Genomic DNA, 16,995 nt, shown 5'->3' on the forward strand with positions numbered 1-16,995 from the left:
TAAATAACGCAGCACATTCTTGCTATACCAGTCAGTAATGCGCATGATGAAAGAGTGTTTAGTGAAATGGAAGTTTTATTGTTAGATGCAGCACATCAACTGAAATTTTGATGGCCGAAATTTCTATTCAGATGAAGCTGAGAATCACCTATCAAAATTTCCACTAAATAGTCTTCTTCACGCAGCAAAAAGCCCTTTCCCTCCAAATATGACAGCCAATTGTTACTAATATTTTATACTGTTTTTATTTAGTTTGGTACAGTATACATTTCCTTAGTTGTAATGGTAATGCTAGTAGTTAGTAATAGTAGTTAAAATTGTTTAAGTAACGGTGGAATTAGTGTGCAAAAATCTCCAGCTTCATATTTGTATACCCAAGTAAGGAAATACTTATTCACAAAATCTCACGTCACAAGATTTAGATTTCTGGGCTTTTGGCATCTAAGGCCATGTTAGCCCGTCACGTATGAGGTATGACGACCCTCGACGAGCACGCTATCCGGGGAAAAGGAAGGAAGGAGGCGGTCTGGGACCTATAAGTGAGGTACCACCCCGGCATTTGCCTGGTGTGAATGAGGAAAACCCACGAAAACCTTATTCAGGGTAGCTGGTCTGAAAACGCGTTTTACACTTTTTCGACCGAGTGCCCCCAGCAGAAATCGAACCTGGGACCGCTCGCACCAACGGCTAAAGCGTTAGCGACTACGCTACACGGGGCCACAATCTCACAATCCTTTTAGGATCCCTATAATACGCTATGGGCGAATGTTAGTTAATCGTGCCTTGGGTTTCTTATACACTAAAGAACGAGACATTTTTTTTTTTCGACGATATATTTCCGAGATATATGGCTCTAATTCCCCGAGTCTTGATATTACGATAATTATATAGAGTCTTCCCTATCAAATCCTCGCAGACTCGCTCAATTTTGACACAGAAGATATACTAGATATGTTTCTCAAATTTTTGAGTTTATCTTCCTTACGATTATTGCTTAATTAAACCCAATATCGTTACTTAACAAACAATTCAGTTTAAAATTAATCCTATTTTCAATTAGCTTACTTTTCTGTAGCCTCATACTCCATGGCCAGCAGTTTTCGAATACGGTGACTTTCAGGAAATTCATCTCTTAAGGCTTCTCGACATTCCTTCGCAAGATCTAGTCGATTGGAATCCAATGCTGCTACGAAGACTTGCTCATACACTAAATATTCTGAAATAAATATTTAAGAAAAACAAACATACGGAGTAATATGTATAACTTAAAGCACTACACTGACGCATGATTACAAATATTCACTTGGACTAATCTTGGTATATGTATCATTTAGTAACTGTCGAAAAAGATTTCAAAGGGAACTGCCATCTTCCTCAGTGGCCTCTTCCATAAAATATCAACAGCAGGCGCGCACCAAGAAAATTTGTTGGGAGGGGTCCAAACGTTCTTTTCTTTTCGGGGGAGGGTCTAATACTACAAGCCAGTATGTCTATATAGTATTCAACGGGTATTATTCTGCACCCGAAAAGACGATAAGTAATTGTAAAATTCTTCCACCTATATTTTCAGAAAAATGTGATAGAACTAGAATGTTTCTATAAGAGAAAGAGTACAGATGAAGTGTAAGATCAAATTTTCATGCTAAATCAATCATTTCCCTGTTAAACAAGTATAGTTTTATTGAGAAAGTGTACAAATATGTGTTGAGCTAGCTTTTTTTTTTTTTTTTTTTTTTGTGGGGAAGGGTACGAACCCGGTGAACCCTCTTGTAGGTGTGCTTTGATCAACAACAAATTCATCACATTCAGGCCCGTATTTATATATTGTGCGCCCTTATGCTCTAAATAATCTCCCCCCCCCCTCCCGTTCCTCCACACAAACTTTTGAAAACATACCAGCTCTTGTTGAGTACCAGTTTAGGTGTTATAAGTTACAAAAGTTACAGCGTAATTTTAAGTGGCCTAATTTTTTCAATGATGATTATGATGTGGTGTTCTGCCCGAAGGTTCCTGGGCAAGGTGAACCCACGGTAGTTTGCCATTGCTTTTCATGGGATGATGATGATACTTAGGACGGGACCTACAGCTTAACTTCGAATCCGAACCACTTGTGTCCCCGCCGAGAATCGAACCCGGGACCACTTGATTACAAGGCAACTAGCCTAAGAATAACACGGGAGCATTTTAAAAATAATCGAAAACGGTCAATATTAGAGTTGAATTCACAGTTTTTGGGTTGCTGAGATGAATAGTGACAGTTTTAATCAAATTCAAATTCAAGGTCATACTCCACTCCACAGGGAGAGGGCGAGATTTTAAAAGTAATCAAAAGTAACAGATATTAGTATTGAATTAATAGTTTTGGAGATCGCTGAGTTTAACGATATCAGTTTTCATGATGTTCAAGTTCATCCTCACCCCTTGGGGCGGGGATGGAAAAGGATGACTTTTTAAAAATTTATAATCAGATAAGCTAGCTAATTAGTAACTACTGTAATCAGAGCGAATTAAACACATTAACATTTTCTTGCCCTTCCGCGGGACTCTGCAGATTGCGTTTTAAATATTACGTTATTGTGAAACTTAAAAAAAAAAAAAAAAAAAAAAATCAAAATTTTGTCGCCCTGTGCTAGAGCACAGAATAGCAACTACCTAAATAAGGGTTTCATCATATTACACGGCATGTGCGTCTGGTATAGAAATATCTAAACAAAAACAATTCTTCCAGTAACAAAAATATGTACAAATAACTCGACATTATCCACAACAAAAGCTTTTTTTATTACTAGAAACATTTTTGTTTAGATACTTCTGTGCCTCAACGATGAATGCTACGTGATGTGATAAATTTATAGTTGATGTTTGAAGAAAGAGCTGGCGACGAAGATGGGAATTCGCACTACAATACCTCAACGCATGACACATAAAATAAAATAATAAAGGAACTTAATTGTTTCCAGAGTTATATCAGAAAATTTACAAGTAGCAGTGAAATGTGTACAGCACGTGAAGAAGTTTGGTTTGTATGGCGTGATGGTTTCCCAATTGTTACTTAAACTTTCTGCACCCGTCAGAGACTGGAACGAAATCGTAAACTCTCACGTTGGGGCCCCTGGTGACTCCTTTCCCCTAGTTATCATAGAATCACGATTGATACATCATTTGAAAGCTTATGGAACTCAGATTCCAACGAAGTAACATTTGTGCAATTCCCGCCCTATTCGTACGAGAAGGAGAAACAAAAATGTAATTTACGTTAAAAAACTGACTCAAAAAATTGGCCAAATTTAACCATTCCCTCCCCCATTTAAGAAACAAGTACACATACAGGGTATTACCATGTAGTGGACTACTTCATTGCTTCACATACCAATTTTTAAGAGTGTACCTCCAAGGGAAGAAAGGCCACCCCCCCAAAAAAAAAAATGATGAAAAAAAAAACGAAATTTTACCCTCCTCACATACATAAAATGCATATCGGCGGAAAGCTTCGTCCTTCAGGAACACACTGATATCAAAATTATATTCCTAGCTTAATTAGGGACAGAGCTATTGCAGTTTTAAAGCCTCGACGCAGCAGTTGCGTCAATGAGCGTTTAAAGGTTAAACGGGAAGTGCTAATAGATTTATACCACTACCGGTAAAGAGATGAGAGTGGAGAAGGAATATATTCTTGGGACGCTTAATTGATTACAGCAAACCACCTGTCGCTAACTGTTACCGTCTTCACTCTATAACAATCAATGATAAAACCGGAAGTGGTTGATTTCTACCACTTCCGGTTTGAATAGCAGGTTACGAGAGAGGATGGTACTTATTCTTAGAACGCTAAATTGATTCCCTAAAACCGCTTCTGGCTATCTATCAGCGTTTCTGCTCTAGTACCTCAAGTAATTGTGCGTTGGCTTCGCATTCGGCAGGTCGTGGGTTTGATTCCCGCTGCCGATCATCCTGACGGGTTTCCCATGGTTTTCTTCAGGTTTACCAGGTAAATGTCGGGATGGTACCTACCAAACAGGCCTTGTCCGATACGTCCCCAAGTCCATGCCATTGTTATTGTCATTGTTAGGTATCCAGTACAAAATGGCCTCCGACCTGTATCTAGTGATTGTTGAATAAATAAACACTGAAACAAAATCGTAGTTGATTTCTACCATTTCCGGCTTTAGTAATAAAGACTTGAGAATGAAGATGTAATGTATTCTTGGCACGCTTAACCGATTGCAGAAATCGGTAAATGTATTACCGTTTCTACTCCATAGCGAGCAATGTTAAAGTCGGAAATACTTCATTACTAACACTTCCGGTTTGGTTATCGGCTCCAAAGAACTACTTTTGACCAAATTTGGTGATTGACATAGTTCTTGAGAGTTTTTGGCTTCCAGATGAAGGAACGGACAGAGATTTGGTAAAATAAACTCCTTAGAAAGTAAACTCAATTTCTAGCATCCAGTAAGCATAATCTTTAGGACATAGGTGATATATATAAATTAATGAAAATACTATGGTAAATTATCTTCTTTATCCTATTAAATATTTAAAAACATTAGTATTGTTATTGACGGAAATATTCGTAATTTCGTTAACATTTTAAAAGATTTTACATAATAATATCTTACTTTGAACTGCCTGTATTAAATTATAACATACATTTTCGAATTTCTCTGGCCCATTGTTTGGTGTGTAGTAATCCTTTTTACTGCTACACTAATGACATGATGAAAAGATTTTTCACTCTGATATGCATCCATCAACAAATGCTTTTGTTTGTCGCTCAATTGCCTGATAGGATGCAATGAATACTAATTAACAAAATGGCGGTTTACGTATGTACAAGATTTATTAATATATATACGCATTAATATTTTATATGTAGAATTCGTAACACACTATTTTATATGTGGAATCTGTCTTTGACCAGACAGATTTATTTGCAGGGTTGGCAAAAACCATGGTTTTTATTGGAAAAGCCAAAAAAAACAGGTTTTATTTGTTTAAACCCGGTCTTTTGGATTTAAACCAGTTTTTTTTTCCCCTCTTAGGATACGCATGGAAAATGAATTTGGACTTAAACCGCGGCATGGGGAGTGTCACTATTCATCTCAGCGACCACAACAACTATGAACTATGAACTTGACACTAATATCTATCTTTTTCGATTATTTGTATACGTCATCCCTTCCCAGCACAACCCTCACCAACCATGCCGATGGGAAATGAATTTGGATTTAAACGTCATCGGGAAAAATCACTATTCATCTGTGACCCCGAAAACTATGGATTCGACACTAAGACCGGTAGTTTTCGCTTTTTTTTACATGCCACTCCTTCGTCCCTTCACCCCCCTTGCCGAAAATGTGCTAAAAATCCAAATTAACCTTTCAATGATCGCCAGGGATTTAAAAAAAAATCGTTAACTCTTACGTTGGGGGCCCTCGTGATTTCCTAATTATCACAGCCTTGACTGATACTTCGTTGGAAAGCTTATTGGAACACAGATTCCAACGAGGTAACATTTGTGCAATTTTCATCCAACTCGTCCAAGAAGAAGAAGAAGAAACAAAAAAGTCCTAAAAATATGGAAAAAACATAATTTGGGAGCCCTGGAAACTCTTGCAATCACCCTACGCTGACAAAATGATGTTACACACTTGAGACAATAATAATATAATAAAATGATAGCCATTGCTGACAAAGGAAATATTCTAAAAAAAAAATAAAAGTTATGCACAAAGAAAAATTAATTGAATTTGACATTCGCCCCTGTCGCATCGCCACCATAGTACCACGTTATATGCATATCATTTTTGCTGCATACATCATGTACAGCAACTAGAATTATGCTTCTAGACCAATTCACTGAAAAGATGTCTTATATGTAACCGTTCTGAAAATAAATGTAATTTACGTTCAAAAACTGAGACTCAAAAAATTGGCCAACTTCCCTCCCCTCATATAAGCAACAAGTACACATACAGAGTATTACCATGTAGTGGACTACTTCACTGCTTCACATAGCCCTACCAACTTTTATGAGTATACCCCAAGGGGCGGAATGGACCCCCAAAAACTTGACGTAAAAAAAAAAAAAAAAAAGCACGAACATTACCCTTCCCCCTCCGCCATAGTACCCCACATACGTAAAATGCATATCGGCGGAAAGCTTCATCGTTCAGGAACACATTGATATCAAAATTATCCTGCTATGAGGTTTAAAGCGTTAATGCAGCAGTTGCATCAATCGATATTTAAAGGTTAAGCTACGGTCTACTTATGTAGCAAAACTCATCCAAATCGGTGTAGCAGTCTACGAGTACTTAGCCGTCTTTTACATGTCGCTCTCTTCCCCTCACCCCTTCACCCCCGTTGCCGAAGAAGTACCAAAAACGTGTCACGCCATGTTGCCCTCAAGTACCAAAAATCGTCAATATTGGTGCAGGGTTCTAGGAGAAAGTTAGTAAGCAAGCATCATTATATTATTTCTTTTACTTATATAGACTGCATTGTTCTGTCTATTGTTAAATAACACTGAAATAAAATAATTAATAAAAAAAAAATATTTAAAGTATACAGGACAATGAAAAATGTTTTCATTTCTACTTACTCTCATCGCCCAGCTTATGAATCTTCTTTTTGAGGACGTTCTCCCACAATTCCACCACATCTCGACTTCTACGCTCCTTATCTTCCCTCCATTGACGGAAATTATCTCGAACCTCTGGAAAACCAAGATGATAGATTTTTTTTCCATTAAGAATAAGAATAGAGCTTCATAGAAAATTTAAATGTAACGTGAATGATATCAGATAGTGGCTAGGGTGTAACATGCATATAACGTACCTACGAGATAAGTAGTAGCCACGGCATCAGAGAACAAGTAAATCAATGAATAAGATTGAATAGGGATGTCAGCAGAAATTTTATTTGACTCCATAACGATCTACACAATTGCTCGATCGGAGAACAAGAAACAAATACAGTATACGTGTATACTTCATAAGAAAAGCACCCAGCACATTGGTTTAATTTAGAGTTTTAGGCACCTTTTGGGGGGACACCGTAGTCTAGTGATTACAGCGTTGGACTCACGTCCGTGTGGTCCCGGATTCGATTTCCGGCTGGTGTTTCCCAATTTTCGGTGTCCACGAGCGTCGTGAGGCAAACTGGGGAGTTACGTGAATAAAAAGACGTGACGGCCATTAGGTCTAGAAAGCTGCTGATACGCCTTTTAGAGACAGGATGACACAGCGCGCTGACCACTGTTCGTCGCTAGGCTCGAAGTAGTTCAGCCGGTTGCTAACAGATGGCGTTGTAGCTGCTAAGGCCCACAAAAAGAGCTGTTACGCCAAGTACTACGGTTCTTTTAGGTACCTTTTCAGTATAGCATTGTCCAGAATAACCAAGGTGTAAGCCAATGTCTTCACCTGCTGTACCTCTGTACTGTGCAAATGATGAATAGGCTTCTACTGTGAAAGGAATATTATACATGTATAAAGGCGTATTATTGTATATGCGATGTAAATACACATTTTGATGTGACTACTGACAAACGAACTGTCCATGAGTTACTTAATCTACTCAGACAACATAATCTTCAAGTGGTTAACCGTAAACCGACTAGAGGCAGAGCGTGCTTAGATAATGCATTTACCAATGTAAAAACGGAATATTTAACCAGTAATGTATGTCAATTTCCTTTCTCAGATCATGATGCCCTGCTAGTCAATCTAAGTACAACAAAAGTAGAATCCTGCAACTTTAGTTTTCCCACCACCGAACTTATAGCAACTAGGCCCATCACAGAAACTAATTTGTAAAGTTTCATTCAACAATTATCGTGTATAAACTGGGAAGTAAACATTAAGTATGATAATTTAAATGCCAGCGATACATTTGATCTTTTTTTAACAAAGTTTCTAAATATTTTTGATATGTGTGTGCCTAAAAGGGAGGTCCGATATAATTCATCAAAGAAAACAAAGTTAGGTAAAAGAACGTGGTATACCCCAGAACTCTCTGCCATGAAAGCTAAAGTAATGCAGTATTATAATATATATAAGAATAAAATGACTAGTGAATCCAGTGATATTTATAAGTCTCAAAGGAGTAAATATAAATCTGCAATAAAGGTAGCGAAAGCAACATACAATGAAAATTGCATTGAATTAGCATCAAATAAATGCAAAACTGCATGGAAGATAATCAACAAGGTAAGCAATAGTAATAATAATAACAACAATAATGTTACGCTGTCGCCTGATACTCTTAACACGTATTTTGTTACTTCCGTAGAGGAAATCAAGAAAAACAATGCAGATACTAATGTAAATATGTATCAGTATTTAACTCAACATACTCCATTTAACAGTTCTTTTGTTGTTAACCATGTTAGCCCTGATGATGTCATAAAAGTAGTTAAAAAAATGAAAACTTCGGACAGTAAGGATATATTTGACATATCGAACAACCTTATAAAAGCTATCATTAATCAAATTGCGCACCCCCTTGCAATATGCTTCAATAAATGTTTCTCTCAAGGTATTTTTCCTAAAGCACTTAAAATAGCAAAAGTTATTCCTATATACAAAACGGGAGATCGATCGTGTTCATCTAATTACCATCCAATATCCCTTATTCCAGTTTTTTCTAAAATTATGGAAACTATTGTTAAAGATCAGCTATATAAATATATGACTGAGCAAAACATAATTCTTGAAGCTCAATTTGGATTCAGATCTGGGAAATCCACAATTGATGCAGTAGAATCACTAACGAAAAAAATATATGAAGTTTTTGAAAATAAGGGTTTTGCTCTAGCTACATTCTGCGATTTAAGTAAAGCATTTGATTGTGTAGATCATAAAATTCTATGTGATAAGTTAGCGTATTACGGATTCCGCAGTAGCAGTTTAAACTTTGTAAAATCCTATTTAAAGGAACGTAAACAGATAGTCAGTGTTAACAACATGCATTCAAACATCTTAGAAGTGAAATATGGGGTACCGCAGGGTTCTGTTCTGGGTCCGGTACTATTTTTAATAATGATAAATGATTTGCCTCTAAATACTAATACCACATCAATTCTATACGCGGATGACACTACGCTACTTAACATAAATACAAGCTTTGAAGAAGTGTATATAGAAGCTCAAACTGCATTAAGAGAGGCAGCGACCTGGTTTAAAAGAAATGGTTTTGTGCTAAATCAAGATAAAACAAAAAAAGTAACCTTTAGTCTCAATCACTGCAATGATAGAGGAAACTATGATGTATCTGAGTTTAAATTTCTTGGTATACGTATAGACAGACAACTAACCTGGGAACAACATGTCAAATATGTATGTACAAAGCTCTCCCGAGTGCTCTTTCTGTTAAGAAAATTGAAAGATACAGTTCCTTATGAGTATCTGAGGAATTCATATTTTGCATTTTTCCACAGCATAATTGGATATGGGATTTTGCTTTGGGGTAACAGTAGCCAAGCACATGATGTTCTAGTTTTGCAAAAGAAAGCCATCAGGATTATTGTTGGAACACATGATAAAGAACACTGCAAACCACTATTTATCAGGCTTAAGATAATGACAGTAGTTAATGTATATATTTATCAAGTGCTACTTTACACTAAGCAAAACCTGGCAAATATGACACTCAGAGATGAAGTACATACATATAATACTAGATTGTGTAAGAAAATTGATATACCCTTAACTAGATTATCGAAGATCAAAAATAGTTATTTAGTTATAGGACCAAAGCTATTTAATAAACTAACATCCTCCATACAACAGCTGCCATTTAAGGTTTTTAAGAAAAAGTTATATGACTGGTTAATAACGAATCCATTTTACTCGATTCAAGAGTTTATTGAATGTCAAGACATTGTGTCCTAGTTTGCAGTATCACTTTATTTCAAATATTATTAGATTGTTCATAATAATATTAACCAATAACTGATTGTCTGTATGTAATGATTATTTTATATATATATCTGTATCTATAGCTATGTATATTTCATTCGGACGTTGTCTATTGCTTGTAAAGCTCAATGACAATAAAATATTCTATTCTATTCTATTCTATGTGAAAAGCGTATGTTTGTCTTTTACGAAATAAACAAGTGTATTTCGTTTCACAGTGTGAAACTATGATAGACTTCCAAACTATGTGAATTCAATACTCAATACTTAAAGTAGAACATCTATAACCACTAGTTGCAATAGAGGGATAAAATCAAAGGTGGAACCTGTTCCTTGGACTTGAATGCATATCAAAATGTCATTATTCTCTACCTTTTGTTGTTTGTCTCTACAGAGATTAATATGGAAATCGAAGTTGTAGTAAGTCTTCTCCCTTTCCGGTTTTAGTAGAGTTAAAGACGGTACCTTTCCTTTTGACGCTAAATCAATTCCAAAAAATCGCTTGTCGATGCGTGTTACGGTTTCTGTTTTATGGCTATCAACGTTGAAACTAGCACCTCTCGTTTTAACAGAAGGTTAACGGATAAGATTGAACCTATTCTCGGAACGTTGTATCGATTCCAAAAGAAAAAAAAATTAAAAACGCTTCCCGACATTCCTTATCTCTCTCTTCGACAGACAGGACATAACTGCTCTCTAAGACTTAAAAGTCTAAAATGAAAACTTTTAGAGCAGGTATGTCCAAGTTGGAATAAGGGACAGAGGGTGGGCCAATCACAGAGGACTTACTGGCATTGAGGGCCGTATAAGACAATGTTTAACATTTTCATAACAATCGAATGGCCGTATTTATTGGAGAACTCGTTCGTCGTACACTAACATGAAAGGAACACAGAAACTGTTAGCGGTAACCAAAATATTTATTTCCTAAAAGAAAGGTAGAAAAATATTTATTTACCATTTCAGTAGAAAATTTGATTCTTCAGGTTCTGAATTAGTATCTCAATGTTCCGTGATACGCTGGATATTCCAACGCGAATGATATTTTCCGACGTGGACATCAGTAATCCAGGAAGTATTTTCAATTCAGTTTAAGATTATGTATGAAGTATATTTACAATTAGGAGTCAGACGGGCCGGATAAAAGAGTTCTTTGGACCGGGACTGGCTGTTCTAGAGTAACATCCCTCAGTATGCCCTTCAGGCTAAAAGAAACGGATAATTAACGAAAATGAATCATTATGAAAGAATACGCGGAAAGAGCATGTGGAAGGAAATGGGAGAACCACGACAAAACCCACTAACATGATGTTGTCCACCACAAACATATGACCTGAGGTCAAATCAGGGACCCCTTACACCACAGTCCTCTGCAACTGAACCACCGTGCTCTCCTTTCGTCGTTTTAAATATTAAACATCTATCCATCGGTGAATATAGTGAAATTAGATAAGCGTACAAATAGTTAGGAAAAGATGTTAAAACATGATTTAGAACTTGTAGTAATTGAAAAAAAAAAATGGCGGAGAATGAAATTCCTAATCTTACTACTCATCCCGATTAAAGTAGATTCTAGTCTTCAGGTATATTCTCTGCCATAACCTGCTGAGTTACTCGCCTGGCTTTGTCCCTTTCACTCCTGGACGCGGGTCATGAAGCAAATATCCAGTAGTAAAAGCGTCATAATTAAAATAGTTAATTGTTTTCTTAGGCAATATGGGACAAACTGTGGGCAGAAGCACATTATCATTACTAATTATACACTGTGTTTCAAAAAGAATAGCCTGATTTGGGGCGGTAATAATTACGGAACATGGGACGTGTCGGCAAGGAAATGAGTGTTGTTTGAATGGGTGTAGCCTAGAGTTCCAGAAAGATCGTCATTAGATATTAGTCAATGCGTCTTCTCAGTTTGCAGTCAGTCAGAAGTACGATGGCGTCCGCTCAAGAGGAGACGTTTTATGTGATGCCGTTTGTAAAGAATGAGTCAGTTATTTCGGTTCAGTGTGTTTTTCGTCGCCGTTTGGTTGATCCGTCTGCATCGAAAAACATTCGTCGTTGGCATCGCCAATTTGAAGAGACAGGCTTGTGCAAAGGTAGGTCCAGGTCAGCCTCGCACTTCCGATGAAATGGTGGAAAGAATTCGGCAAACGTTTGCGCGGAGTCCGCAGAAGTCTACTTACCGCGCAATAGCGAACTGGCAATGCCTTATACGTCTGTTCGGCGAGTGTTGAGACGTCGTTTGGTCTATAAACCATATAGACTGCAAGTAGTGCAAGCTATTCGGGTTGGTGATAAAAGAAAACTGGTTGACTTTTGCTATACTCTACTAGAGGACATGGAAGACGATACATTTTCATCACGATTAATTTTCAGTGATGAAGCAACATTTCTGTGGAGATATGTGAAAGACAGTATGTTCATCCCTCTTTTACCTCGTGACATAGACGAAGTAATAAAGAGAATAACAGCCGCCATAACTGCTGTAAACGCAGACGGGAAGGTTCTAGATTACTGGTCCCCCGTGTAGGTTAGTAGCTGGGTGGGTTTCTTTCTGTACTAAAGTTTATACATTTAATTTACACAGTACTGCCGAGCGAGCGTTAGCGACTGAAGGCGGGTTAGAGCCCCGCGGGGGCACGTTGTTTTGTGTCTTTATTACTGCTCAGTGGAAAGGGGGACCAGTAATCTAGAATCTTGCCAACGCGGACACATAATATAAAGTTTATGACGAATTACTATCGTCTAGATGTTTACTATCATCTAGATGTTGTTCATGCTGCTGCTGGTGGACACACAGAGCATTTGAAATAGCATAGCTAAAACTTGAAGATTTTGTGAGTATTTTGCAGTTTATTCCATTTTTGTAGTATGTTTTTATCAATATATATAGACTTTTAAAACCAAGTCATTCCTTTCGAAACATCATGTATTTACGTCGTCCTAAAGTAGGTGTGGATGGAGAAATGAAATTTGAAATAAATACGTTTTTGAAGATACTAAGGGTCCATTTTTTTCAAAAGGCAGGATGTATACAGTACTTCTGTAATGAAAGACACATTTTTAACCTAAGCACAGCAGACTATGTTCGTTACCTACTATCATGTATGGAAGGAAATGGAAGGAAAAACCCCTACGTTTTAACTAGGGGTTTGCTGTGAAATACAGGGTGTTATAATACCCAAGACGTTGCCTGTGTTGCAGTGTTCTCACGGACTATATAGTAATTACACATATATTAGTGCAGATTAAGAATATGGTGGCGCATTATGTTATTACTACATAGCTTCTTCATTTTATCTTAAAGTACATATTAACCTTTGTAAAAATCGATGGTACTGCCCTATTTCAGGCCTGCATAGATTTGCAAAATTTACAGAAATATTCTTGTTTCAAAATACCAATCTGTCAACAATAAAAACTTTTTTTCTCTTTTTAAATAATTATTAGTTTATGTGCACACTTACCGTCGCTGACGCGCCTGCTCCCTACGAACTTTCGCATACGTTCCCCAGTTGCGCTCCTGAACTGACTCGGTTAGATAGCATTCGTGCTTTCTAGTGGTTCTCGCATAAGTTGGTTTATCACACAGTCGCTTTAATGGCATACATCCGAATGCGTATTTGTACCCATCACAAGTAAAGGCGGATTTTCATGTGTCCTTTACCTCCGTGAGTTGCGAGCGATTGTGCTAAACAGCCAATGAAATCACGCATCGGAGATGGCGCGCTACACTCGCGTCAGAAATCTTTGAGTTTTACGTCCCACGGTTATGCCGGTTAGGCTAATGGAGACGGTGATGATGAGTGATGAATGAAATGGTGGAATGAAGAAAGTGGGAGGAAACGGGAGAACCCCGAGAAAACCCACGCACACGGTGTTTGTCCACCACAAAGTTCACTTGGCGGGGGCTGGGATCGAACCCGGGACCCCAAGCACCAGAGGTGAACGCTCTACCACTGAGCCACCGCGGCCCCTACACTCGCGTCAGAGTAGAAATTTGTTCAATTCTGACGGAAGTAGCGCGCGTACACTATTGTATTCACTGACTAACATGGCGGAAGTCGCAAACTTTCTATTTTACGCATGCGCATTAGCTAGGGAGTAGTAATTTGGCGCAATACACCCACGGATGTATGAAAACGAAAATAATTTACGGTGAATACGCTACATGTGATGCTTCCGTTCTAACGCGGGCATGAAAATCCGCCTTAATCCTAAGATGAATCTGCGCCAAGTAATGTATCTCTTTCAGTCATAAACACTTTCTATGGTACTAAGATTAACTTTCTTGATTCCAAACGTGAGTATCTAATGCCAGTATGTGGATCTAAAACAGTACAGTACGAAATCGATACATCCGAACAATTGGAAAAGCAATTTTTAACTAAGCATCTGATATTCCTAATTAAAAATTACCGATTTAGTTTATAAATGTTCCAAATTCCTATGCAACTCGCCCTGTGCCGTGAGCTTTTAATTCTCAAAGTTTATATTTATTTACTTTCTATTTTTCTTAATAATTAATTGATAGCTCTTCAAGTGAAACGTTAGGAAAGCAATAAATCCAGGTCATCCAGCATTCGGAGTTGATTTATAACTATCCTCCAACTTGGAGCGCTTGTTGCTTACGATCTTTAAAAAATTACGTAAGAGTCAAATATTGGTTTTCATTACCTGTCCACGTTAAATACTCCTGTTTCGTTGCCATAACAGATGTACAAACTTAATCAACTTCTGATTACACATATAATACTGCGAGTTGTAGCCTTCATTTATTATTGTAATCGATCCATGTCGATGTTCAAACTCGTTTATCATATGCTTAAATAAGGATGTTCGGAAGGATTCAACTGAAAGATTGTCGTTAATGTGAATTCGGTTATTATATTCGGTGCTGGTCAAGGTGAAGCACACCACATTTTGCAAAATTTAAGAGCAAAATTGAATGTTCTGCGTGGAAAGACATGTTTATAAGGAACAAACTTCTCCAGGCGGAAGAATCAAATACTAAGTAATACACCTGTTTTTTAGGTTTACACGCAGGGGCCCACTGGACCGCCCGGATGTTCGGAAATTTCCGGGTGGGCTCTGCCGTCTGCAAAATCACTTAAGATATTGCTCGATTAATTATAACTATTTCAAAACTCCGTGGGTGGTCACAGTAACCAGCAAGGGCACCGATGCTGGGGAGGGGGGCAAAGCTTATGTGCCCCCCTGTATTTTTACGAATATGTATTTTTATATGTATTTTCTCTTGTTATATGTATTTTTTTATGAATGGGCCCCCCAAAGCTACAGAGAAATCGTCGCCCTTGGTAACCAGTGGTGTAACTAACGGGCCCGCAGTGCTAATGAAGGGAGGGCACTAGTGAAAGGAGACCCCTACCCAATCCGTAGCCTTGGGGGGGCGCGGTGGCTCAGTGGTAGAGCGTTCACCTCTGGTGCTTGGGGTCCCGGGTTCGATCCCAGCCCCCGCCAAGTGAACTTTGTGGTGGACAAACACCGTGCTCGTGGGTTTTCTCGGGGTTCTCCCGTTTCCTCCCACTTTCTTCATTCCACCATTTCACTCATCTCTCATCATCACCGTCTCCTTTAGCCTAACCGGCATAACCGTGGGACGTAAAACTTAAAGATTTCATTTCATTTCCAATCCGTAGCCTTGTTTGTTGAAAAATCAATAAGACAATAAAACAGTCTAAAACAATACATGTAAGTTGTTAACTCGAAAATGTAATCTCGTCCATAATTTATGTATCCAATAATGAGATGTGCAATCGCTAACATATAAAGATCATGGAGCTGATTCTCCTACGGTAAGGAAACCGTGTTATACATGGAGTTGTTGAACGCGAATGGTGACAATAAATGATGTTCTTTTGAGCATACCGGTGATGTCAGAAAATGGTCTCGAAGCCCCAGAAATCGGGCCCCAAAGTTTCGAACTTAGGCCTCTTCTATTCACCAATGAAATATGTAGTTCTTGGACGTGGGATGTGGCACTGAAAAGGTCGTGGTCCCCAGAGCACAGTGGTGATGTCCAGAGCCGTAGCTAAGGGGGGGCCAGCGGGGCGCCCGCCCCGGGCGCTGACAGCAAGGGGGCGCCGCACGAGCAAGGAAAAAGAAAAAGTGATGTTGAACATGAGTAAAAGACGATTCGCCCCCAGAAAGTATTGGCGCCCTATTAGATAAATATTGCTGTAGGTTATCAATGAAATACATAGATTTCTTAAAAATTTTCTTGCTCGCTTCGCTCGCAATGCAAGACTTTAAATAAGTCACAACAAGTTTTTACTTATTATTTGAAGATTTATTATACATGATTTTTTAATGACATGTGGTATACAAGGTGCCGAGTAATGACTTATAGTGTACGCATGAGCATTTTCAAAATCAGAAACGAGCAAAGTCGTGTTCGGCGTTTTGACAGTGATGAATTTGCTGACTTCAAAACGTTTTTCTACCCAATCGGATTAATCACGACGCACAGTGGGGCCAAAGCACTGAATTCTTGGCAAAAATAAGAATTCGCAATATGAAGCGGAAAATTGAAATCAATTAGTTCGGCGTATGCAGTGGCTACAATAATGTTATTTCGACATTATTTAATCAAAAACAGAGTTTTACATCATAAAAGGAAATATCCCTTATATTCGCGCCTAAATTATATAACAGATTATATGATTGACATAAAGAAACGCATGGGCAATATGCTTTGATTTGGCAATTTACGATTGGCTTATATTCTTATGTATGAAAGGAAAGAGTGTACTTATTCATTTTACAACTGAAGAGTAATAAAATTGAAGAAAAGTTCTTGCTTCTCAAAATTATTTCAAAGTTGTGGAGGATTCGTTATAACAATGAAGATGCAAGGACCTTCAATACATAAAAATTATCTCATCACAAGTTCTCGATATGAATATATTATCAGATACATTAAACATATTATGATTTACAAGCATCAGTAACCTGTTCAGGTTGTTTCATATATTGCATCGTGCATTACGTGAGCTCATTTTATATCTTGATTGGAACACTCTGAGCTGGAGCGAGCGGAGGCTCATTACAGTTG

General features: G+C 37.9%; 1 protein-coding gene across 1 annotated transcript in view; it reads right to left on the minus strand.

Moving 5' to 3' along the window:
• The window catches only part of LOC145684236 (ER membrane protein complex subunit 2-like), a 36,080-nt gene extending 21,327 nt beyond the window's left edge, over window positions 1-14,753 (minus strand). The window contains exons 1-3 of the mRNA XM_081756339.1: window positions 14,598-14,753; window positions 6,605-6,718; window positions 1,066-1,216 (exon numbers count right to left, since the gene is read on the minus strand). Of these exons, the coding sequence (XP_081612465.1) occupies window positions 1,066-1,216; window positions 6,605-6,718; window positions 14,598-14,631 (299 nt within the window). The 5' untranslated portion in view covers window positions 14,632-14,753. The remainder of the gene's footprint in view (window positions 1-1,065; window positions 1,217-6,604; window positions 6,719-14,597) is intronic.
• Window positions 14,754-16,995: the final 2,242 nt, after the last annotated feature.

This window comes from Thermobia domestica, chromosome 4 (genome assembly GCF_964235325.1).
Source record: "Thermobia domestica chromosome 4, izTheDome1.hap1.1, whole genome shotgun sequence".
Classification (NCBI taxonomy): domain Eukaryota; kingdom Metazoa; phylum Arthropoda; class Insecta; order Zygentoma; family Lepismatidae; genus Thermobia; species Thermobia domestica.